This window comes from Chionomys nivalis, chromosome 3, assembly GCF_950005125.1.
Source record: "Chionomys nivalis chromosome 3, mChiNiv1.1, whole genome shotgun sequence".
NCBI lineage: Eukaryota > Metazoa > Chordata > Mammalia > Rodentia > Cricetidae > Chionomys > Chionomys nivalis.
The window spans coordinates 46,204,233-46,229,324 of record NC_080088.1 but is presented as its reverse complement, the minus strand read 5'-3'; the positions used below and the strand labels follow the sequence as shown (position 1 = coordinate 46,229,324).

The following is a 25,092-nucleotide window of genomic DNA, read 5'->3' as shown; positions in this document are numbered from 1 at the left end:
TCCATTGCTGAAGATGCTATACACTTTTGGCCACAGAACATGGGGAAGTCAAGTAGGTACTGATTCAGAAACTTTCTTCCTGATGGCTACTCTTCAGAATACAGAAAGAGGCTATGCAGGCTTCTGGAGGTGGAAATGGGGAGTTTTCAACATTCTTACCTAACTCTTAACCTTATGTGTGCAATAATGACAGGTGTGACAAGATATGCCCATACAATACAATAACGGTATTTATGTTATAGGGCTAACAAATGCTTTCTAATTAGATTTAAGGCCTGCTCCACAGGAGGAAATGAATGCCTGGTACTGTAAATCTGACCCATAGCTGTGGGCTCACAGGCCCTAGGGGTAAACCTACTACTAGTATTCTGTTAAATAGACACAGCATCAAACTGCCCTCTAGAGTCATATGTCTGTACTCACAGATTAGTGCGACCCTTACACCTCATCGGAGAAGGTTCTTTGTGTGGTGGATATAGTTAATTCAGAAACTTACATGTGGTCAAGGGCAGCGAGTAAGTCAGGACAAATGGGACATCTGTATTCTTTCAACACCAAAGCTCTAGTATCATTGCAGAAGAAAGGGCAGAAAGATTGTAAGAGCCAGAGGGAGGTCAGGGAGGAGAGGACTGGAACAGTCTTTTCAGGATATGATGAGACTAACATATGAACATGCTGGCCAGACCTACCAACGTTACAGCACCAAGAGGGGAAGGGCTCATGAGCCCCCACCCCTAACTGAGGAGCTATTGACAAATGATGATTTCTGGGCAGGAGAGTTAGTTTTCATAGGTTGGCCACACTCTAGGGGATGACTCCCCACCAATTAGTATGTAAGCACCATAAACTGGACGCAGAGGGTTATTAAAAAGAAAAAGGAAAAAATAGGGCATGAAGTTGGGAAGGGGTGAGGAGGTAGGGACTGGGTCTGGGTCTGGGAAAAGGTAGATGGAGGGGTAGGAATGAATATGATCAAAATATACTGTAAGAAATTCTGAAAGAGTAAAAACATTGTATTAAAATATCCATGGTTATGGTGGTTTGAATGAAAAACTATTGCCATAGCCTCCTAGGAGTGGACTTGTTGGAGTAGGTATGGCCTTGTTGGAGGAAGTGTGTCACTGGGGTCAGGCTTTGAGGTTTCAGATGCTCAAGCCAGGCCCAGTGTCACTCTCTCTTCCTGTTGTCTGCTTAATCGGAAATAGAATTTTCAGCTACCTCTCCAGAGCCATGTCTGTCTGCATATCTCCATGCTTCCTGCCATGATGATAATGGATTAAGCCTCTGAACTGTAAGCCCACCCCAGTTAAATGCTTTCCTTTATAAGAGTTGCCACAGTTATGGTGTCTTTTAACAGCAAGAGAAATCCTAAATAAGCCAATGGTCAACTTAGATGGTTTAAGAATCACTTAGGAGGCATACCCTCCAGCATGTCGAGAAGGTGTTTCCAGAGAGGGAAGACTTACATTGAATATGGGCTGCACTATCCCTGGGACCTGGGGTACTGGATTGAATAAAATGGGGAAACAAAAGGAAATCAGCTGCGTACCACCATTCATCTGTTTTTGCCTCCTGGTTGTGTGTGCTATGTCACTAGCCACCTCAATCTCCTGCTGTAGTGCCTTCTCTGATGAGATAGACTGTATCCTCAGATTGTGAACTAATACAGACCTTCCTTAAGTTGTTCTTGTCTGGTATTTTGCCATAGCAACAAGAGAAGGAACTAATACAATAGGTTAGAAGGGTCAGAGGGATTCTTATAATAATAAGTTACAAGGGAGTTATGAAATACATCTTGACTGCAAACAGATTTATGATCTTGTTTAAAGATTCTCAGTAATACCTGGGGAGGGAATAAGGTTAATCTCAAAGGTCTTATATGCTTTGTTTGGTTTAAAGCATAGGTTATTATTACTTTAGCATTCTTATTTGAAATAGCACTATAAAAAAAGGAATATTATTATCTCTATGTAGGTGTGCTGGCTGGTTTTTGTCAACTTGACACAAACTTAGACTTATCTGGGAAGAGAGAATCTTAATTGAGAAAATGCTTCCATGAGACGACTGTCCTGTAGGCAAGCCCGTCCTGTAGGGTTACTGTCTCCCACTGTGGTTGATGTGAGAGAACCCAGACATTGTGGGAGATGCCACTCTGGATTGATGTCCTGGGTGCTGTAAGAAAGCATCTTTGGAGGGCTTAGCTGTTAAGAATGCTGATTGCTCTTTTAGAGGACTTGGGCTCAATTCCTAGCACCCAAACAGCAGTTCACAACAGTCTATAACTTCAGTTCTGATAGATATGATTCCCTTTTTTGGCCTTCAAGGGCACTGCACACACACACACACACGGTGGTGCTCAGACAAACATGCAGGCAAGATACCCATATGCATTAAAATAAATTTCAAAATCTGTTTTTAAAAGAGAAGGCTGGCAAGATGGCTCAGTGAGTAAAGGCTCTTGCTGCCAAGCCTGACAACCTGAATCCATTCTTTAGAACCCACATGAAGGAAGGAGACAACCAACCCAAAAAGTTGTTCACTGCTCTCCATTTGAGTCATACACACAAATGAACTAATTAATGAAATTATAAAAACTTAATAAAAATATTTTTTAAAGGAAAAAAAAAAGAGAAAGCAGGCCAAGCAATCCAGCAGTGGGCCAGTAGCAGCATCCTCCCTGGCTCTGCTTCAGATTCCTGCCTTGTTTGAGTTTTTGCTCTGACTTTTCTCAGTAATGAAGTATAAGGTGAAATAAACCGCCTTCTCCCCAAGCAGCTTTTGGTTGCGATGTTTTATTTTAAAGATAGAAATAGCACCTAAGCCAGTAGGCAATCTTCATGGGAAAGGTGTGCCAAAATTCTTGACTCTGAGCTGCTGAGAATTTAACCAATGAATTCAAGAATGAGGGGACTCTTTCAATTTTGTGTCTTCTTAATCTCCCCTGTCTTTCTATTTTACTAAGGCAAACCCATTATTTGTATACAATTTAATATTTTTTGGTATACTCTAAGTGGGCTAATTATTTACCATGTGAATTTTTTTCCCACAGAACTGTTAAAAAATAAAGTGCTAAGAGTTTTTTTTTTTAAGATTTATTTATTATGTATACAACATTCTGCCTCCATGTATGCCTGCACGCTAGAAGAGGGCACCAAATCTCATTACAGATGGTTGTGAGCCACCATATGGTTGCTGGGAATTGAACTCAGGACCTTTGGAAGAGCAGCCAGTGCTCTTAACCGCTGAGCCATCTCTCCAGCCCCTTAAAATTCTATTATTTTTGTATTTCATGTGTATAGATGTATTGCCTGTGTGTATGTTTGTGCATCATGTGCATGCTTGGTGTGTGTAGAGGCCAGAGGACTCCTGGGACTGGAGTTATAAATGTTTGTGGACCATCGTGTATATGCTGAGAACCAAACCCTGGTCCTTTGCAAGAGCAGCCAGTGCTCTTAACCACTAAGCCATATATTCAGGGGCTGAGAGTTTTATAGTATTTTTTGGCTCTAACATCCAAGTTTGTTGTATAATTTCTGGACATTTAGTTTATGTTGTAGAGACTATACAAAGTGTGGGTTTGTCTAAGTATTGCCTTTAGCAGCCCAGCCTGAACACTTATACTGGGACTAGGTCCTTACTACCTCTGGTTTTCCCTACCATGCCAATTACAGAGCTTGAATCAAGAATACTAAGCTGAACTCAATGGTCCCTGGCTTCAGGCAGCCAATGTTGCTCCCACAAATAAAATATCTTCACTATGTAGGGCAGGGTGACCTCAGACACACAGAGAGCTGCTTCCCTCTGCCTCCTCAGTGCTGGGATTAAAGGCATGTACCACTAGGCCTGCCTCAATGTTGTTTTTCTTAGTGGACATGTTGTCAAACTACCCTCTAAAGATGCTTGTCTGCATCCTTAGATCAGCGTTGCTTTCAACCTTAGTCAGAGAAGTAGTGGTTAGTGCAGGGACCCATTCCTGAATAAAGTGTTGAAAAATAATGGCTATGAGTCCTCGGCTGTGGATGGGACATCTGGAACATCTGTATCAAACCCTCTTCCCTACCTCAAGGCCCAGAGAACACTGGAGAAGAGGAGGAGAAAGAATGTAGGAGCTGGAGGACTGGAGGAGGGCTGGGAAATGCTCTCCTCTAGGCCCCTTGTGGCTGCTGTTCACAGAGACTCACATATTGGTTACCCCCACAAGATTAGCATAGGAGTAAGTCAGTTAATGGAGGAAGAAGGGCCTTGGAGGTCCCATGCCCTCTTCTGGCCTCCTGCGGCACTTCATGAACATGCCACACAGCTACATGTGCGGGCAAAGCCACAATCACATAAAAGTCACCTTGAAAAAATAAAAATAAGAAAGGAAAAGTGGATGTGGATTACTTGAGAGTGGGGGTGACCATCTTGAATCCTTGTATAGATCAAAGAGACGCTGAAGGTTTTGAGTTGGGCAGTGAAATCGGAGCTCTACTTCTGGGGATTTCTCCAGAGGGTTTGAAGGGTCAGGCAGAGAGCTGTGAAAGATCGGTGAGAGGTCACGGGAACCTCAAGTAAGCAAGGGCAACAAGGAAGGACAAACAGAGGCAAATTAGAAAAAAAAAGGTCATGAAAATAGAGTTGGGCCGGGCGGTGGTGGTGCACGCCTTTAATCCCAGCACTTGGGAGGCAGAGGCAGGCGGATCTCTGTGAGTTCGAGACCAGCCTGGTCTACAAGAGCTAGTTCCAGGACAGGCTCCAAAACCACAGAGAAACCTTGTCTCGAAAAACCATAAAAAAAAAAAGAAAAAGAAAAAGAAAATAGAGTTGGTAAGTGTACATTGGTTGAGGGCAGTAGGTAGAAGGGATACAGGTCAAAGAAAATCCAAGATTTCAGGATAGAGATGGCACCAGTGAGAGATTATTAGTGAAGACGGTTTGCTGTTTAGAATTAAGGGAGGAAAGGGATACAGCTGGAAACCTGGTGAGGTTCACAACTAAACTTAGGGTGGCTCATTTGGAGTCGTGTAGACGGGAGTTCAAACTCTGACATGGCCGCATTCGAGCTGTAGGACTCTAACAGATTATCTGGTATGCAGAAGTGAAGGTAGTAATAGTGCCTTGGAGTTGGGAAGATGGGATGAGTTAATGGATAGCGAAGCTTAGCTCAAAACAGTAATTCGCAAAGGGTAGTCTAAATGACCCTTACACTATCTGTATAGCCAGGCTCTCCCCGAAGCTCCTACAACCAGGACCAGAGGTGGCTGATAGCTCAAATGTCCTCTATGCCATCTGTATGACTGAGACCAGGCCAGACCCTTAATCTAGTACAGGTAGCCTATCTCCAGAATCCATCTTCTTGGAAGAAATGACATGTGCCCTGGGTTGGGTTTTGGTATAATTATGCTTCCTTGTGCATAATTGTGGGGATTGTGTGTGCATCCATGCAAGTGTGTGTGTGTGTGTGTACCTGAGGAAGCCAGAAGAGGGCATCAGACTTTCCTGAACCTGGAGTGTGATCTGCTCAATGTGGGTGCTGGGAACTGAACTCCTGTCCTTTGAAAGGGCAGGAGTGCTCTTAGCAACTGAGCCATCTCTCTAGTCTCAACTTGCTCTTTTTAAAAACTCTATAAGGGACATGTGCAGGTCACATGGCTTCTAAAATTGCCTTTTTTTCTTCATCCCTTCTCTCTCTTTTGGGAAATACAGCCATGCTTGACTCTCTTACCTGCTCCCTTTCCCCCTTCACTCTCTTTACCAAAACCAACCAACCAACCAACCCATCAATAGATTGAGGTAGGCAGGGATAGTATAATGAAAACCAAAAAGAAAGAGGCCAGATGCTTAGTAGCTAGAGGTTGGTGCAGGACAGCATGAAAGTCTGCAAACAGTGTAGAACGAGATGCGTCATGACTGCCCAAGACCAGCATAGCCAACTGAGATGGTTTCACTTTGCTTTGCCATGATGCTATCTCCACGTCATTACCTTCACAAAGTTTCCACTTCCCATCATGCATTTGATACCATAGCATATCGCAAAGCCCCACACAAGAACAGAAAAGGGGAAAGAAACCAATTTGGAATAAATCTTGTTTCTCAACTTTGACTCAATAATAACTTCCCGCACCCCGACTTTAGAGTTTTCCCATAAGATGCTGTCCTAGACCTCAGGCAGGCAGCATTATTCTCTTGAGGAGTCCACACTCTCTCCCTCCTATCATTGGGTATTAATTATACAGTATAGTAGGTACAACAATCCATCTTGTGTACTTTTGCCCTGAAATGAAACTTCCTCCCTATTCCTTCCTTTGTTTTCTATGAATTCTTTCTCTGAAGGTAACAATAACTTGGAAATGTCGACTAGAGATATCAATCTGCTCTGTCTCTCACAGAGATCTGCCTGCCTCTGCCTCCCGAGTGTTGGGAATAAAGGTGTGCGCCACCACCGCCTGTCTGCTCTGTCTCTCTCTGAGACCTCCCCAGCCTTCATCAGCAATAAAATCAACTATAGGATTTCCTAATGATCCCACTTTATGTCTTCTTCCATTCTCTCCCTTTTCCTTCCAATTAGGAATCACAAAAGCCCATAAGGATAATGGGAAAACAACCCCCAGATCTGGGGCGGAGGGGGGGGAGTAGGTTGACTGGAAGAGTAAAAAGCCCAATAAGCCTTATAGGGCAATTATTTCCTGTCACCAGTCTTTTTCCTCCCCATGTGCAAACCATATTTTAAAAGAAAAAACAAAGAAAGAAAACGTGTCAGTGGCAAGTTCCCTTGAAAGTGACACCAATATCTCAAATGAGTATCTTCTGTACCGCTTTATGGCCCTATGTCTCCTAAGCCTGGAAGGGGACTCCCAGCCTCACCTGTCTATGCTGATGGCACAGAGGTTCAGGATGCTGGCTGTACACATCATGACATCCAGGGTGACAAAAACATCACAGCAAATGCGGCTGAAGTTCCAGACTCCACCTGTCACCTGGACATTAGAGACAAGAAGGATGTTAGTGTGTTCCCCAGGAAGGAACAATAACCCAATCAACTCTCTTGCCTTCCCTAAGATGCTCATCATAGATGCCAATGCACCTTCCTGGCTCCCCACGGTGGGTGCCATCAGTACCAGAGGGCTAACAGGCACAGAGGGTGTGTCAGGAGGTCTGGGGTTGATTGTTAAGGAAGGGATGGGACAGAGCGCTAGAGCTAGGAGAGAGTTTCAAGATTAGTTAGTGCAGGGATTCTCAGAGTGGCTCACAGTGGGATATTCGTTAAAGACGTAAATTTCTGAATACCCCATAGACCTAGTGATTGAGAGTCCCCGGATCGGAGCTCATGGACATTCATCTTAAAAAAAAGCACACCCCAGTTGTATCAAGGTTTTGGCAGTCAAACTTGAGGTTCAACCTCAGGGGTGCTCCTGGAGTTAAGTGGTGTGCGCATAGATACGTCTCAGCCCATAGATGCACAGATGTTAGTAACAGAGTTTGGGTGGCTGCCCAATGTGAGCCTTGTGCCAAAACTGCCTCTCTGAAGCCCTCTGCCCAGCAGAGAGCTCACCATGTGCTGAGAAAATAAGCTAAGAACACATTTTATATAAACATGACTCCAAAGCAAAATTTTCTGTGACTTCAGATTGTAAAGCTTGGAAACATTGTAAGACATCTACGAGAACAAGACTAATCCGTGCGACTGCCTTTGACCCCCAACTCTTTATCCCAACCTCCAAGAGGTGGGAGAAGGCTGGACACAGAGGATCCCTCAGCTAGGTGATGCTAGCTGTGACCTGCTGCCTGTGTGCATGGAATCGACCTCCAGAGCTTCCTGTAAAAGAAAGCATCCGGACCGGACTGAAATCTCACGATCCAAAGGAGGAGCAGAAGGAGAGAGAGCACGAGCACGGAACTCAGGACCGCGAGGGGTGCACCCACACACTGAGACAATGGGGATGTTCTATTGGGAACTCACCAAGGCCAGCTGGCCGGGGTCTGAAAAGCATGGGACAAAACCAGACTCACTGAACATAGCGGACAATGAGGACTACTGAGAACTCTTGAACAATGGCAATGGGTTTTTGATCCTATTGCACTTACTGGCTTTGTGGGAGCCTAGGTAGTTTGGATGCTCACCTTACTAGACCTGGATGGAGGTGGGTGGTCCTTGGTCCTCCCACAGGGCAGGGAACCCTGATTGCTCTTTGGGCTGATGAGGGAGGAAGACTTGATTGGGGGAGGGGGAGGGAAATGGGAGGCGGTGGCGGGGAAGAGGCAGAAATCTTTAATAAATTAATTAATAAATAAATAAATTAATTAAAAAAACAGAAAGCATCCGGGATTAAGGCGAATTATATGGTAACATATTTATATTTTATTTTTGCATGTTTATATAACCCAACTTAGTAAGTAAGATGCATCAGGGACAATGCAACTTTTTGAATAGCCATACATTGCTACTTATAGGCTCTAAGACGTGTGGGTTGCCATTTTGGGGGATCACGGCTCCCAGTGAGAGTTTGTGTCACGGGTTGCTGCATTTTTGGTGTCTCTTCTAAGCAGCCATGATGGCCATCATGAGCTCATCTAAGAGACGGGACAGAGACAAACAGACCACAGACGCTGGCCAATATGAGTGAAGGAGGAGCTGCCCTCTGTCTGGTTCCTGTCTGAGACCTGGGTTGGGTGAGACTTCCTGTGTCGGGTCCCTAAAGCCCTGAAGGGTTCGTCCTCTTTCTCTAATACCTTCTGGAGTTTTTTTTCCCCTCTCAGTCTCCCATTTAATCTCTATGTTTGGTCATCTTCAGGCTATTTTGAGAAGCGCTGACCAAAGATGCTTTGTTTAAAAGCAACCAGGAAAAGTTCAAGCAAGTGAAGTAATCATATTTGTTCACTTGGTTCTTGATTTACTTCCCCTCAGCTAGATCACTTGGCTCTGTATAAATAGAGGCCCAGCATAAATTTATAGGAATGCTGAGAACGAACATCTTCTCAGGAGGAGAGTTTATGGATTCTGATCTACAGAGTCACCACACAGTGACTCCAGAGAGCCAGCAGGGAAGATGATTTTGATCACACAGGACAATTCATGGTATGAAAGCTCCCTCCACCCCAAACTGACTGAATTTTGTGATCCTGATTCCTTCCTTCCTTCTTTCCTTCCTTCCTTCCTTCTTTTCTTTTCTTCTTTTTTGTGGTTTTTTTGAGACAGGGGTTCTCTATAGCTTTGGTGCCTGCCCTGAAACTAGCTCTGGTAGACTAGGCTGGCCTAGAACTCACACAGATCCGCCTGTCTCTGCCCCCTGAGTGCTGGGATTAAGGGTGTGTGGCACCACCGCCCGGCTTGTGTTACTAATTTCATTCTACATATGTCTACTGTGCAACTGGAGATGTGACTTGGGGAAAACCTACTTTTTCCCCTTATAACTGAGTAAGTGTGGCTGCATGTTGTGGGAAGTTTAAAGGAGAGAGAAAAGTTGGGACTGCAGTCAACCTGAGCATTTTCTGGTGGTTCATTTACTCACTCATTCACTCATTCTTCCATCCATATATTTACCAAACAAGGACTTGTGAGGCTGTACCAGTCCACAGAAGGAAGGCATAGAATGCTTGTTTAAAGGTTTTGCAAAATGTACTACAGGGTGTATCCTTGAAGACTTATGTGATAACTGGAGAAAAAGGCATTCCTCATTATTATTATTATTATTACTTATCATTATACGTGTATGTATGTGTGCCTAATGTATATGGCATGCATGCCATGGCATGAGTGTGGAAGTCAGAAGAAAGCTTAGGGGGGTCAGTTTCTCTGTTTTCCTTTTTGTGTGGGTTCCATGGATTGAACTCAGGCTTATGGGGCAAACGCCTTTACCTGGAAAGCCATCTCACCATGCCTGGACAAGGCGTTCTTGAACACACTAACTAGAGATCTGTGTGAATGCCTGGTACAATTACTACAAACTAACATTTATTGAAGATTTCTCCTACTATTATCACCTACCCACATGAGCCATTCTAGGAGTTTCTACAACTCTGAAATTTCAGATTTTGAAAACATATATATATATATATATATATATATATATATATATATATATATACTTTTTTAGCGTATGCCCTAGTGCAGCTTTTTGAGGCATGTATAATCTGATAGGAGATTAAACGACTGTTACTTAACCAACTCGATAATGGCAGAGACATTTACTTGCTCACTGCTGCTCTGGGGCTCCTGGAGCAGGTTAGGCATGCAGATACCTCCGTCAAGATTGAGTGCTCTCTGACATACTAAAAGCTATTTATTGAATGCTTGCTAAGTGCCCGGTGTCCTGCAAAGCCCTTTGCAGATGTGGCCTCTTAGTGCTGATTATAATCCCCTGGGGGAAAGACTGGGAAGCTGGAGATTATCTGCAGAGGATCTGTCTGTCTTAAAGACCCCACAAGCTCCTTGGCCTCTACTCTGCTGTTTGACCTTGGTGGAGGAGAAGATTGGGATTATCGAGGGATGGAGAGTTATCCAGATTTAGTGCCTGTAGAAAAGTACCCATTTACTTTATTTATTTATTTATTTAAAAATATTTAGTTTGGGGGCTGGAGAGATGGCTCAGAGGTTAAGAGCATTGTCTGCTCTTCTAAAGTTCTGGAGTTCAATTCCCAGCAACTATATGGTGGCTCACAACCATTTGGAATGAGATCTAGTGCAGGCATACATGCAGGCAGAATACTGAATAAATCTAGTCAGGCAGTGGTACATGCCATTAATTCCAGCACTTGAGAGGCAGAGGCAGATGGATTTTTGTGAGTTCAAGGCCAGCCTGGTGTACAAAAGTTAGTTCCAGGATAGCTACAGAGAAATCTTGTCTCAAAAAAAAAAAAAAAAAGATTATTTCAAGTGTTTGTCTGCTTGTACATATGTGTACTACATTTGTGTGATGCCCATGAAGGCCAGAAGAGGGCGCTGGATCCTCTGGAACTGTAGTTACAGATGGTTGTGAGCCACTGATGGTGCTGAGAACTGAACCTGGATCCTCTGGGAGAGCATCCAGCGTTTTTAACTGCTGAGCCATCTCTCTATAAACACACTCTCTTATTTTTACTAAGACTGTTGGATAAACCTCTTGGAATGTATTGCTAAAGTCAGCAACCTCCAACTCTAGAGCTAAAAATGTTTTCTTAAACTATAGAAAAGGGCTTCCACCTCCCTAGCTCACCTAACTTGCTGTCCCAACCAAAGTTATCTCTCCCATGTATTGTTTTGACTTCCTCTCCTCTCTGGCTATTAAAGTTCATGCCACTTTTTCCACGGCACAAATCAAATCCAAGTTCTGAGGACAGGGTCACTCACACTTGCCTCAGGATAAAGGACTTTTACTATTTTCTTTAAAGCAGATTTGTTATTTTTGCATTGATGGGACTATTAATAACTTGGTTATTGCAGGAAGCCATCTTAGAGAGGTCAAGCCAATTGTCACAGGTCACATGGTTGGTAGAGGCAGATTGGACACTGGACACGGACAAGGCAGTGCTGCTGTAGAGAATCACACAGGAGGAGCAGCTTGTGGGATGGAGCGAGTGGACACAAGGGAAAAGGAGAATCAGGTGGGGCTTTGGTCTGGGGAACAGGCACCTTTCTGACTGCCCCTATCCCAGGACTGCAAAATGGAAAATGGAAAAGACACCCCGGGGTGGAGCATGGGGCTGCTGTATAGGGTCCTGGGTGGAAGGACACAGTGCCTTCTTGTTGAACCCACAAGTTGGTACCCCTGGAATGAGACTCCCATTCTGTCTATGTTTCCCTTTTCTAGAACATGCTATCAGAAATCCCATTCTGTCCTTGATCTCAGCCGAGTGCCAAGAAGAAAAACAACCTGATTAGTTGATTGAAGTGATTCCCACTAAGGTGCCATCACTTAACTTTTCTGGGAGCTCACTCATTAAAATAAATCGGTAGCTGGTAGACACACACACATACGTGTGTATATATATATAAAGTGTGTGTGTGTGTATATATATTACATGTGAATGTTTGTACTACAGTCTCCCACACTATGTAAATAACGGTAAAGGATGAAAATCTAAGATGTTAAAACCATTCTAAGTAACTAGCTCACATTATTTCAGGACAACTCAGTCAGGCAACTATGATGCCCAATTTGTAGGTAAATGGAGACTTGGGGCAGTGGAGGGGTTATTTACTTAAGAACACGCAGCTAGCAAAAAGAGCTCGACCTTTAACCTCTTCCTCTCAGCCATGATGACTCTGTCCTCAAATGTTCTCATCTTGGCACTTCCCAGAAGCACACAGTTCAATTCCACCCTGCTAGCACTGGAGGGAGGAGTTTTGACCTTTGTTCATCCATTTACCCAGAAGGTCACTGTTTGATGGACTGCTCCCTGGTTTGACACGTGGCCCGGAGGGGTGTGCTGAGATGAATTCAACCCCGTTTTGTTCCCCCGCGTCTCTGCCTGAGTTGGGAGAGGAATGTGTAAATGGGTGTGGAGGGATGGAGGACCTAAACCGGAAGTCCTAGGGAAGAACTGATACCCAGTGACAAGTGCTGACAGAGGGATAAATACAAAGTGCTGAGAGATCATAAAAGGTGAAGTAATTTCAAAATTAAGGCAGACTTTTAAAAAATCTGATTGATTTAAGGCTCTTTAGAGATAAGTTTTCCACCTAAATTCTGATGAACAACTCACTTCAGAATCGCAGGCAGCCAGGTGGTGTTACTCTCACTTGCTAATGAACATGGCTAATTCCCTGTAGCAGTGGGGGGGGGGGAGAGCAAGACCGTGTCTTCAGGTATGAAGTTGGCTATTGATTTCCAGCCGACACAGCCCAAGGCAGCATTTTCCAAACTTACTGATTATAAGTGGCAGTCCCCAAATCATCTACGGCTCTTGCTAAGCAAATGACCCATAGGGCCCCACTCCAAATAATAAGTCCCTCAAGTGATTCTTACAGTCTGGGGGCAGAATATTATCTTCAGAAATCACTGTCTTACAAACATGAGTTTTTGAGACAGGATTTCCCTGGCCTTCTTGCTTCACCCTTCCTAGTCTGGGATTACAGGTGTGTGCCCGGTTTATCCCTTTATTTTTGGTGGTGCTGGGGAACGAGCTCAGGTCCTCGTGCATCCAGACAAGCACTGAAGTACTGAGTCACAGCCTTAGTTTTCTTTAAGCTTTCCTTGTTTGTTTGTTTTCTGAAATGTGGTCTCACTCTTCTTTGTTTGCTTCTAGCCCAGATTCTTCCTTTTATTTTTTCCCCCCAAAAGTGAGTAAAATCTGTGTCTCCTAGGAGATGACAGGTTTAAACTTAACTCATTATGATACAGGGATTCAGGTCAACTCCTAAAACAAAAATTCCAAAGCCTCCTCTCCAACCAATCGATAGTACTGGAAGAGAGTTTTGTGGTTCCCCATTGACAAAGATTACACCCCTCGTTAGCATGGAAGTTACAGAAAAGAGATATCATCCTTTAGCTCTTCAAAGAGTTTGGGGACCAAAGCTCTGAGGATGGAGAGAAGCAAGGTTGAAGGATGGGAAGTTCCAGAGGCAAAGGGAAGACTGGAAACACCTCCAATTGTGTTCTATACATAACAGAACTGTACATTTTAAAAGCCCTGCCATCCCCAATTGCCAGAGACGCTGGGGGCTGTGTAAATGTGCTACCCAGGATAGAGACGCTCCTTGGCCTGGGCCTTTGAGCCTCAGACCTTTCCTGGTCGCTTGGCTCACCCCCATTCTAAGGAGTATTTTTCTTTTTCTCAATAAAAAGTCTCTAGTTCTATCAATACTCATATGTCCCTGGTCCAATTGTTTCAGGACACAAGATTCTGGGAGTCTCAATGAGTACACTACGGATTTGATCCATGCCTATCACTTGAGAACAACCAAGTTCTCTGAGATTTATGTTTTGGTATGTACTGGTTTTTGGTTTGGGTTTTGATTTTTTAAATAAAAGTAGGTGTATTTGTCTAATGGCCATCCGGCAAGGAAGCGGATACTTAGGCTTTTAAGAACTAAGGCCAGTAGATGAAAAAACAGTTTGGGTTTTAAAAAGTACCAAGGTTATGCAATTTACGGAACTCTTGACATTGCCTTACTGTGTATCCCTGGCTGGCCTGGAACTACATAGACCAAGCTGGCCTCCAACTCACAGAGATCTGTCTGCCTTTTTTATATATATATATATATTTTTTTTTTTTTGATTTTTTGGGAGAGGGTTTCTCCGTAGCTTTTGGTTCAAACTCACAGAGATCTGCCTGCCTCTGCCTCCCGAGTGCTGGGATTAAAGGCATGCGCCACCACCGCCCGGCTCTGCCTATATTTCTTGGGTGCTGGCATGCAACACCACTCTAGGCTAAGGCTATTTAATGACTGTTGGGAAAGGGAAAAAATAGTTTTATCAATTTTACATGAGAAAAAAAACCCTCCTTATCTTTTGAAGCCATAGTTCAGGATGTAATAAACAGACATATCATAGTATCGCTCACCTACTGATAGTGAAAATCAATTCAATTTCTTATATACTCAAATCCAAATTAGATCTATCTGCCTCACAATGAGAGTTTACTGCTATTACTTAGTCCAAGTTTTGGATGTTGTACAAGGTTACAAGTCAGGTCCGTTGTAATTCTTGTGTTTCTTTTCCTCAAAAAAACGAAGTCAAATACTTTAATAAACTTTATTCAAAATAGCCCTGACCATTCTAGCTCTGGTTAGGTTGGTTGGTCTTTTGAGACACGATCTTACTATGTAATCTTGGCTGTCCTGGAACTCACTATGTTGACCAACCAGGTTGGTCTCGAACACAGATCTGCCAGCCTCTGCTTCCTGAGTGCTGGGACTAATGGCGTAAGTCACCTTGCTTGGCTCTTTAGGCAATCCGTTTGGGCTCACGTCTTCTTTCTCAGAATGTTTTTAAATGCACAAAGGGTAAAGATACAAGGGATTACAAATAACAACTTAGTACTTCAAGACGTCTGCGGCAACCAGGATGCAGTTTGGATGTAAGTATCTGTGGTTTCTACAGGTGACAGTAGCTCTCTGCTAAGGGCCAAGGCCGATATTCACAAATGAAGGAAAATGCTCAACGCCGGCTTAATGAAAATGAGTAATTTTATTTTCATTCGTGTTGATGGAATCCCCAGGTAGCAGCACACACAACTTATTAAAATGTAACTGACTGTCCGCGCTGTGAGACAAGGGAGTCAATGTGGGGCTGTTACCCTTTTGCCAGAAAAGACCCAATTAAACTACGTCACGGCTAAACCTACATTATCTTCTCAATTTTAGCACATTCTTTGCTGTGAAGTGTAAGACTGCCACAGACCCCGGGGGAGAGAAATTTGGTTCGTTCTGTCCCTGGTTTGGTCAAACTGTAAATCAATCCATCTTCCTTCAACAACTTCTGTTTTCCAATTTCCTTTGGAACAGAGGGAACCGACAGCGGTGAGTTGCGGACTGAATATCAGGTAAATTTTGGATTCGGCCATTAAAGAAGAAAACCTGCTGCTCACCCCACACAGCTGTGTTGCACGAGTTCTAATTGGCCTTATTAATGAAGACCTGGAGCTGGATATCGGGGCAAACGATGAATGATCAGAGGGAGAAAGGAGCAAGCTTCAGCCAACTCTTACCTTGCTCACTCCTCAGCCTGCCGATCTACTGTCTCCTCCCGCCTTGTATTCCTCTCCCTGCTCAGCCACATCACTTCCTGTCTGTACAGCCCTCCAGATCTCTATGGTGAACAAGTGGTTAGCTCCGCCTTCTGATCTTCAAACTAGCTTTATTAATTAGAGCACAAACAAGGCATCGCCACACAGCTGGCGTGTGGAGGACTTTAAACTTCTGGGCCTATTCTCTTTTCCATAGGTGCAGGCATTGGCTACCTGTAAATGTATATTTGACGGATTGGTAAAGGCTTTGAATTTGACTAGTTCTCTGATTGTTTGGCTTTGTGATTTGGGGAGTGTGTGTGTGTGTGTGTGTGTGTGTGTGTGGTGTGTGTGTAGTGGGGATTGAATGCAAGGCCTTGCGTGTACCATGCAAGCACCTCCCCAGTGAACTGCATTTCTGCTCTCTTAGGGAGGTCAGAGGCACTGCACGTGGGCTGCGCTGCGGCTCCATGCTGCTTCAGGCAGTGGCCTCAGCTCTTTGCAGAGTCCTCTGCTGAGTCAGATCAAGCTGGGATTCTTGATGGAGCCACAGAAACGCATTTCTAAAGTTACAGCTCAAAACCTTGCCAAAGAGCTTAAATGAGACCAGAGCATATCTCTTCAGGAATATTAGATAGAATTATAGTTGATTAGATAAAACCCTAGGTCACAATGTCATGTCAGGGCTTAAAAACAAAAATTCTAACTTAACTTTAATTTTTATTTTAATATAGACACTCTTTTTAGCGTACAGGCCCTTTGAGCACATAGTATGGTTTCCAGTTCAGTGTTTTTAAGGCTCCCTGAGTATGAAAACGATTTCTCTGCAGCATCTGTTTCTTGTCCTTTTGTTGGGTTCTTTTTTTTTCTTTTTGCTTGTTTTGTCCTATTCTGATGTATTGAATTTTGTTCTATATTATTATTCCCACTTAGTTTCCAATGAGAGACAGGAAGGGAGTAGATCTGGATGCAAGGGAGGTAGGTGGGAAGAACCGGGAGGAGTAGAGGGAGGGGAAACTGTAATCAGGATATATTATGTGAGAAAAAAAAATCTATTTTCAATTAAAGGGAAAAAAGAGACATTTAGTCTTAGTTTTTCAGAGGGATGGTAAAGATATTTGAAGTACAGTTTATGTTTATAAAAAATTGCTTTCATTAAATCTTAAGATGAAAGTTTTGCTAAGTTACACAGTTTTGTATTGACTACATAGATTTTGATAAGAATTTTCTTCCAAAAGAGATACTTTAAAAATTAAATTTTACATTTGCTTTTTTTCCCCCTGAGCAGTCAAGAGAAATAGAAGGCAAGAGAACATAAAATGGTTTTGTATGTTAATAAAAATGCATGGCTTTAAATGCATTTGAGAAGCAACATGTAAAATGAAGTTGTCTTGATAAACAGAGGTGACCAAGTCTGAGTACATTAAATGAGGGACATTAAAAACAAAAACCCAACTTTCATCTTATTATTGCTATGGGTTCCTTTTTCTAAGAATACTTTTAAATGTAAAATTGTTAAATATAAGATTTTGTTAAGGCTGAAGGATATGCAAAATCATGGATGTATGTGTTTCTCAGCGATCTTTCTGTTAAATTTGCTTTGCGTGATGGTCCAGCAAAGACACCTCTCCCTAGGAACACTGTCACTCAGCTTCCAGACGGGCTTTTCCATTACTCTGAATGTCACAGGCAAAATCACTGTGCCCTCACCTCATACCGGGCACAGAGGTAACTAATGCCTTGCATTTAGAGAGTGATTAACGTGTTAAGATACAATTTTGTTAAATGCTCAGAGAAATTTCTATACTGAGTTTTGCTAGGCACTCTTAAAACTTAAATTTAAGAGACAAGGCATGAAAATTGAAGGACTAGTTATGTGTGTGGAAAGACTTTTACGTGGTTTCTGGGTCTTTCTGCAAATACAATACATACACTTAGTCAATTGTAGAGATGGGCTGGTCATGCTGCTGGTGTGACAGGCTGAACCTCGGCCCTAACCCATTGTTAATAGATAATATTGTTATGCCTGCTACTGGCTTGTCCTGTCTTTTAAGAGACAAGCCCCGCCGACTCCCCCTTCCACCAAGGCAAGTGGATCTTCCTTCCACTTCCAGCCTGTACTCTCTGGGCCCTTTTCTCCTCTCCTCCCACTCTTCCTCCTCCTCCTCTCTCTCTGTTTCTCTCTCCCTCTCTTCCTCTCTCCCTTTCCCTTTCCTTCCATAACCCACTGAATAAACTATACCCATTTTCTCCACATGGTGTGACTGTCTCTCACCCGCTGAGGGCCCCTGCAGCTCTACGGGCTGTGGCTCCTCATGGAGCTGGCTGCTCTGCCAACCCCCAAGGTCTCTCATTTGCTACCTTCCACCTGCCTGGGATAACAGAGGCTTTGGGTGGTGAGACAGGCTACCCCTTGTGTCCTGCTGTGGTCTCCCACCTGCCGCTGCCCTAAGCTATAACAAATATAATGCATTTTGTTATAAATAATGTTATGAGATGAAATAATTTTTATATCTAAACTGATAGATATGTACACTATAAGATTATTAAGAAAAAGCTGGTATTGCTTACAAAAAGCAGTATTAGATTTAGAGTCTCTGTGTTGATTTAATGACAGGACTCAACATTTTAGGTTATAAATGTTTAGCAAAAATGTCCTTATGATGAATGTAACACTACCTGTACAGCTGTTACAGTTGTTACCTCTAATGTAATGTGCAAATGGGTCTAATGGCAGCGACATGATAGAAATAGCATTAGAAATTTATTCTTTTTATGTTTATCAGATATATTTGCATACAAACACATGTAATTCTGTGTATGATAAAATATTCCTGTTTTTAAAGAACATTCAGCAAAAATATTTGGGGGCACAAACATCTTAGATTGTTTACACCCCGATTACATCGTGTCTTTGTGAATATACAAATTCTTGTGCTACAAATGGCATCTGGTATGTCCAGAATACAGATATGAACCCATATGCATATTAACACATATAGATAACCAGTATTTAGAATGTGGTGGAAAAAACAACACACTGTTGATAGAGGTTTCTGTCCTGCCCAGTCCCGTGGCCGTTCAAGTCCCAAAGAAACACATAGAGGCCTACATTAATTATAATAAACTGATTATCCTATTAACTTGGGCTTCTTATTAACTCTTACATCTTAAATTAGCCCATAATTCTTGTCTGTGATAGCCACGTGGCTCAGTACCTTTTATCACTGAGGCATTCTTATCTTGCTTCTTCTGCATTTGGGTGATGACTCTAGACTGAATCTTTCCTTTTCTCAGAATTCTTCTCTTCTTGTCATCCCACTTATACTTCCTACCTAGGTTCCCCTCTATACTTCCTGCCTGGCTACTGGCCTATCAGCATGTTATTAAAATAATACAAGTGACAGGATACAAGACCATAGTCCCACAGCATTTGTGGACAACTGCATCCACATAAAATCCAAGAGAGCTTGGGAAGTAGTTTTAGACACAAAAGAACAGAGTTAAACATGGCTTCTTGGTAGCAGCATTTTCTCGGGTGGGCTCTGTTTGCTAGAGGAAAGCATGTCTCATTTAAGAGAGGCTTCCTGATTCAGCTTAAGCTGCAAAACCTTGCAGTTGTTTTAAGAAGACCTGCCAGCAAACACTTAAATGGTGTTTATGAATAGCCAACAGCATGCTTCTTGGTGGTGACAGGGACCTTGAAACACCATAGAGTTGTGGCAATAAACATGGCTCCGGCCAGTACCTCCACCATGAGGCTAGACTCTCAGAAAGCTAAGAAATGAAGTAGATCCAGCCATCAAAGCCACAGCTTTAATCCTAGCCATATCTCTTAGCAAATTAAAGACTCATGGTCAGAAAAAGAGAGATATACAGTAAAGATAGATTAATATGAAGAAAACCTCTAAATGGTTTATAGTGTGTTTAAAATATATGTAGGCTTAGGAGAGAAAAGAAAAAGGATAAAGTCCTTTAAAAAAAAGAAAGAAAAAGAGTAGTTGGGTGTGGTGGCACACACCTTTAATCCCAACACTTGGGAGGCAGAGGCAGGTGGATCTCTGTGAATTCAAGGACAACCTGGTCTGTAGAGTGAGTGACATAATCTCAAAAAAACAAAAATTAAAATAAAAATAAAAGCAATAGAATTTAAAATATAGCCATGTAAAGATGAAAAATACATAGAGAGTCTGGATACTGTATGTTATTGTGTTGTCTTTGAATGGTTTAATGGCTGAGGAAGGAACAACTCCTGCTAAAAGATATTTGATTATAAATGTGCTGGATTAATCCAACATATGTATTTTGAAAATGCCTTGACTTCAAAATTTAAGTCAAAAAATATTTTACTTTGGAGAAGAGATTTTATTTTTATCTTCACAGGAAATGAGAAGCTGTGGATTCTTTCTGGGTTAAGAAAAATCTGGTTTGATCAAGGAAGACCTTCTGAAGAATCTTGGATAGGAGTGGATAGTCCAGATGATCCAACATTTCAAAGGACCTCTGTTGGAATTTCCTCTGAGTTCTACATCCAGAACAGTTTCAAGACTGCTGGCTGAGATGATCAAGCCAGAATATTCCAGTCAGGACTTGACCATAATTCAAAAATTTCTTTAAGTCTCTGTAAGATTATCATCACCCCTAATCAGCAGGAAGTAGCCTGGAAAACTATGCCTGCATTCCCAAAAATTGGATTATGGATGTTTTTCTTTGTTTAGAATGTTGGTTACAAGTTGTATGGATAGGTCAGGAAGAAAGCTAAACAAAGGAGATTAGATTCAGAGTTCCTGTTTTGAAAAAAAGTGTGTGTGTGGGAAGTGCCGTGGGACTATGGTCTTATATCCTGTCACTTGTATTATTTTAATAAAATGCTGATTGGCTAGTAGCCAGGCAGAAAGTATAGGAGGCAAGGTGACGAGAATGGGAGAATTCTGGGAAAAGGAAAGGTTCAGTCTATAGTTGTTACCCAGAGGACGCCAGATGAGAAGGCCTCTCTGATAAGATACCAAGCCATGTGGCTAAAACAGACAGAATTATGGGTCAATATAAGTTATAAGAGTTAATAAGAAACCTGAACTACTAGGCCAACCAGCTTATAATTAATGTAGTCCCAATGTTTCTTTGGGACTGAATGGCTGCAGGACCGAGCAGGACAGAAACCTCTGTCAACAACACATGAACTCTAGACATGAACTAACATTAAAAGTACTTCACAATTAAGTGTATTTGAGACAATATCAGACTCTTCCCTAGGATTCAGGGGTTCAGGGTTCAATCTACAACACCAGAAAAGAGGGCCCAATTTTATGTTTTTTCCCTCATCCAAAGGTAAATATCTTAAGAAGTCATGTGATTTAAAGGATGCCGATGGCACACACATGCTTTCTGATTTCTGAAATAGCACTGTCTAATGAAAAGCTAAGAACTGTATAAATACACAGCAACCTAGATGAGTTACACACAGTTTTTCACAGTTGCAAGAAGCTTTTCAAGGATACTATAAGAAGCTGTGTGTAACTTGGTTAGCAATATCAGAATGGTTCTTTACAAAATTTTCTAATCCTTTATATCCAAAACAAAGAAATTTCTCTAGAATATCTTATGTTTACTATGCTTTCCAAAAGGGATATTGAAAAGTACAGATTTAATATTCTGTGTTCCCTGTTTATTGTGTCGGATTTTAAACAGAATCAGCACTCACTTAAGTTTGGCTTTCGGCTGGGACCTTTTAAAATGACTGCTTTACAGTTCTGGATAAATACGGCTGCCATGTATATGAGGTGCACGTGTGCACCAGATAATATGTCTATTTGCAGTCATTGACAATCTTTTCCAAAACATGTAAGATGCCTGTAAAATTTGTAAAGAGTCTGATTTGCTTCAAAATCAAGAAATTCTGTGTAAATATGGTATTTATTTCCTTTTAAGTCTATGATCCTCCAGAATCCATTTTTTTCTAGAATGTTAATCCCAAAAATGACTTATTAAGCTGATGTCACCAGAGCTGAAATTGTTTTTTTAAATTTTATTTATTCATATATTTTATGTGTATGGGTACTTTGTTTTGTCCATCTAAACACCAGAAGAAGGCATCCGATAGTTGTGAGCTGCCATGTGGGTGCTGGGAATTGAACTCAGGGCCTTTGAAAGAGCAGTGAGTGTTCTTAACCACCGAGTCATCTCTCCAACCCAAGAGCTGAATTTTTTTTTTTTTTTTTTTTTTTTTTTTGGTTTTTCGAGACAGGGTTTCTCTGTGGCTTTGGAGCCTGTCCTGGAACTAGCTCTGTAGACCAGGCTGGTCTCAAACTCACAGAGATCCGCCTGCCTCTGCCTCCCGAGTGCTGGGATTAAAGGCGTGCGCCACCATCGCCCGGCTCAAGAGCTGAAATTGTTAATTGTAAATAACGACACCCTTTATGGGGCCTATGCATGTTTGTGTTTCTGGCTAGTTACATGGTTGAGGCAGAACAGGTGGAGAATGGGGTCAGAAGGGCTTTGCACATGAATTATGAATTAACATGTGAAGAAAGGAGAACTAGAAACCAATCTCAAAGCCAGCGTGTTACAGATAGAACCCATGAGAGAAAGCTTCTGCTGTACGAATGTTCTAGAAAGCTTCCTTCGTGAGCTCTCAGTGGCTTGAGTTTGGTCAAGAAAAGGGCCTTTGACACTGGCAGCGGCCTGCCACATCTTCTCTGAGTTCCTGATACAGATTCATTCCTGGCTTGTCCGAAAATGACTCTCATCCTGGTGAAGGGACCTTTAAGCTGTGATGTTTTCCAAAACTGTGCAGAGCCAGGAAGAAATTGTCAGGATTAAAATTGTATAAGACCAGAGCAAAACCAGCCTGGACAATGAAGAGACCAACAAAGACTGGAACCACGTAAACCAGCTTTTCCAAAAGAACTAAAGCCAAGAGGTGGTGAAGGGCTATATGGAGGTTACTTGACACTAGCTTGGCTTCTGCAAGCATTGTGCTCATTATAGGTCTTCCAAGCATGGGGGTACTTCAAGAAATATTTGGATATCTGTACATTCAATAATAATAATAATAAAAATAATAATAATAATAATAATAATAAATGCTATGACATCTCAGCTCCTTGAAGAATGAGGGATGGGCAGAGAAAGCGATGGGGAGAGGGTTGTATACAGCAGATTCTCACATGGAGAGTGCAGGCAGTCTGGGACTCAGTCCTCCTCTGTCAGGAAAGGCCCAATTAACCTGTCTCACTGCTACATCTGTACCTTCTGGGTTTTCTCATGGATCTGTACAAGTTGCAAGACTATCACAGATATTGGAAAGAAATGATTTTTTTTTTGCCAGGGGTTTGGCCAGATTGTAAATAAATCCACTGATCCTTATATTTAAATTTCTTTTGGGATACAGAGAAACTTAAGTCAGTGGATCTAGAGGGATAGATAGGTTTTTAATTGTTTGGGAGAAATAGCCAGAAAGCAAAAGAAAATTACTGCTCTATGTATCCTCTTCACTTCTTTCTACTGTCATATTTATAATCTTTAAAAAATAAAGTGTGTGTGCCTGCATGCGCGCATGCACCTTAGTATGAGCCCTTTCCTGCAGGGGTCAGAAGAGGGCATCGGATCTCTTTGACCTGGAGTTACTGGTGGCTGTGAGCCTCCCAAATATTGATTCTGAGAACCACACTGAGGTCCTCTGGAAGAGCAGCAGTGTTATGTGCTATTAATCTCTGTGCCATTTCTTCAGTTTCACTTTTTTTAAAGTGGATTTGCTGTGGGGGGCAAAATAAGGTTATAAATGAGGACTTTTCTCGTCTCTGAATATACTTTCCCCATCTATAATGCAGGAGGTTAACAATTACTCCTTCTCAGATGTTGCTTGGGAAGATGACAGGTGTTGCACAGGTCACTTGGGGTTGGGGGAACGGGGGCAGAGGTTTTTTACAGTGACTGTAGATTTGTGGAGCCCTCCTGGAAAGTCTTGCATGGCCGAGCTGAATTCAACCTAACAGTGAATTTCATTGACATGAAGCTATGTCTGCAATAAAGGTTTAGCTTGGAGCTAAACCTCAGCTCAGAGCGGAGGCATGTAGCATCATGGAGAAGATGTTTAGAACACAGGGTCCAAGGCCCACCTGTCACTCAGATATGGGCAGGAATTTCTTGAATTTCCATCACATATCAGAGAGGATGGTCATCTCCAAGCTCTTTCAGCTCTAACAGTCTATCACTTTTTACCAAATCCAGGGGTCATGAGAATCCCCTATTTTTGTGTTCTGGTGGGAGGTATTAATTAAACTGTTATCATCTGTTTTTTTAACCAAGGTTCAACACTTCTTGGAAAGCTTTAGTTTAAGGTCCAAAGACTTGACTTTTCCTTTCCTACAAATTCCTGTTCTTTTCTGTCATTACCCTCTCATTCAGGCTATATCCCCCTTGGGGTGACCTTGTAGAGATATTCAGGACCAAAAAATATGTGGGTGACCTTACAAGTTGTATTTCAGAGGGTCCCTGGCTTAGCTGTTTCTTTAATTCAGTTTTCATCGTTTTCTGTCCCTGCTTGAATCTACCCTGTTCTATTTTGCTTGTCTGTAGTTCTTTCATGTTGTGTAGTGCGCTCTCTCTCTCCTCTCTCTCTCTCTCTCTCTCTCTCTCTCTCTCTCTCTCTCTCTCTCTCTCTCTCTCTGTATGACTCAATGAGTGTTATTAAATTTGCTTACAAGAGTGTGGATAGGGTTATACTGGAGCATGGACACTTTCCCAATGACTATGCCACTGAAGAAAATGTCACCCTGCCATAACAATTAACTATCTATATATAACTCCTCAGAGGTATGGGTCACTTTTCCTGCTTGTCTACAGTTCTTCCTCCTTGAATCCTATCTGCTGTCCAAAATGAGATTTAATTCTCAACAAACCTAACAGAAAGTGTTGTAAGTTGAAAATGCTAAGCACAGCTCAGCAGCACACGACCATGGGACTGAATGGGAACTGTGAGCCCTGATGTTTCCCTGCACACTTGGGGATATTGTGCTATGTACAGCTCGCTTGGGAGAAGATCGGAATCCAAAAATCTGAAGTGTGTTTCCATTGAATGTGCATTGCTTTCATATGTCGCACCATTGGTGGTAGGAGCTGTTTGTTATTTCAAATATTCTCCTCCATTCTTCCTTTCCCTCTCCGTCCTTACATAACTGCATCGAGTGGCACAAAAGGCGCTTAACCAAGTAGAACCAAGGAGGACATCTGTGCTTGAAGAGCGCGCGCCAGACTGCAGTGCCGAAAAGCAGGAAATTAGAAACTGGAGAGCTAAGGTGAGATAGAGCGCCACAGCACTTCACTGAAAAGACTGTCCCAGAAAACGATGAAAACTGAATTAAAGAAACAGCTAAGCCAGGGACCCTCTGAAATCCAACTTGTAAGGTCACCCACATCCTTTTTTGTCACAGACAGAGGACAGAGAACCCTGAGGTAGTGCTGTACCTG

The 25,092-nt window shown here is 42.4% G+C and overlaps 1 protein-coding gene across 1 annotated transcript in view; it reads right to left on the bottom strand.

The window, feature by feature from the left end:
• Drd3 (dopamine receptor D3) overlaps positions 1-25,092 on the bottom strand; it is a 60,081-nt gene that overhangs the window by 22,795 nt on the left and 12,194 nt on the right. Inside the window, exon 3 of the mRNA XM_057765535.1 lies at positions 6,844-6,956. Coding sequence (XP_057621518.1) covers positions 6,844-6,956 — 113 coding nt within the window. The remainder of the gene's footprint in view (positions 1-6,843; positions 6,957-25,092) is intronic.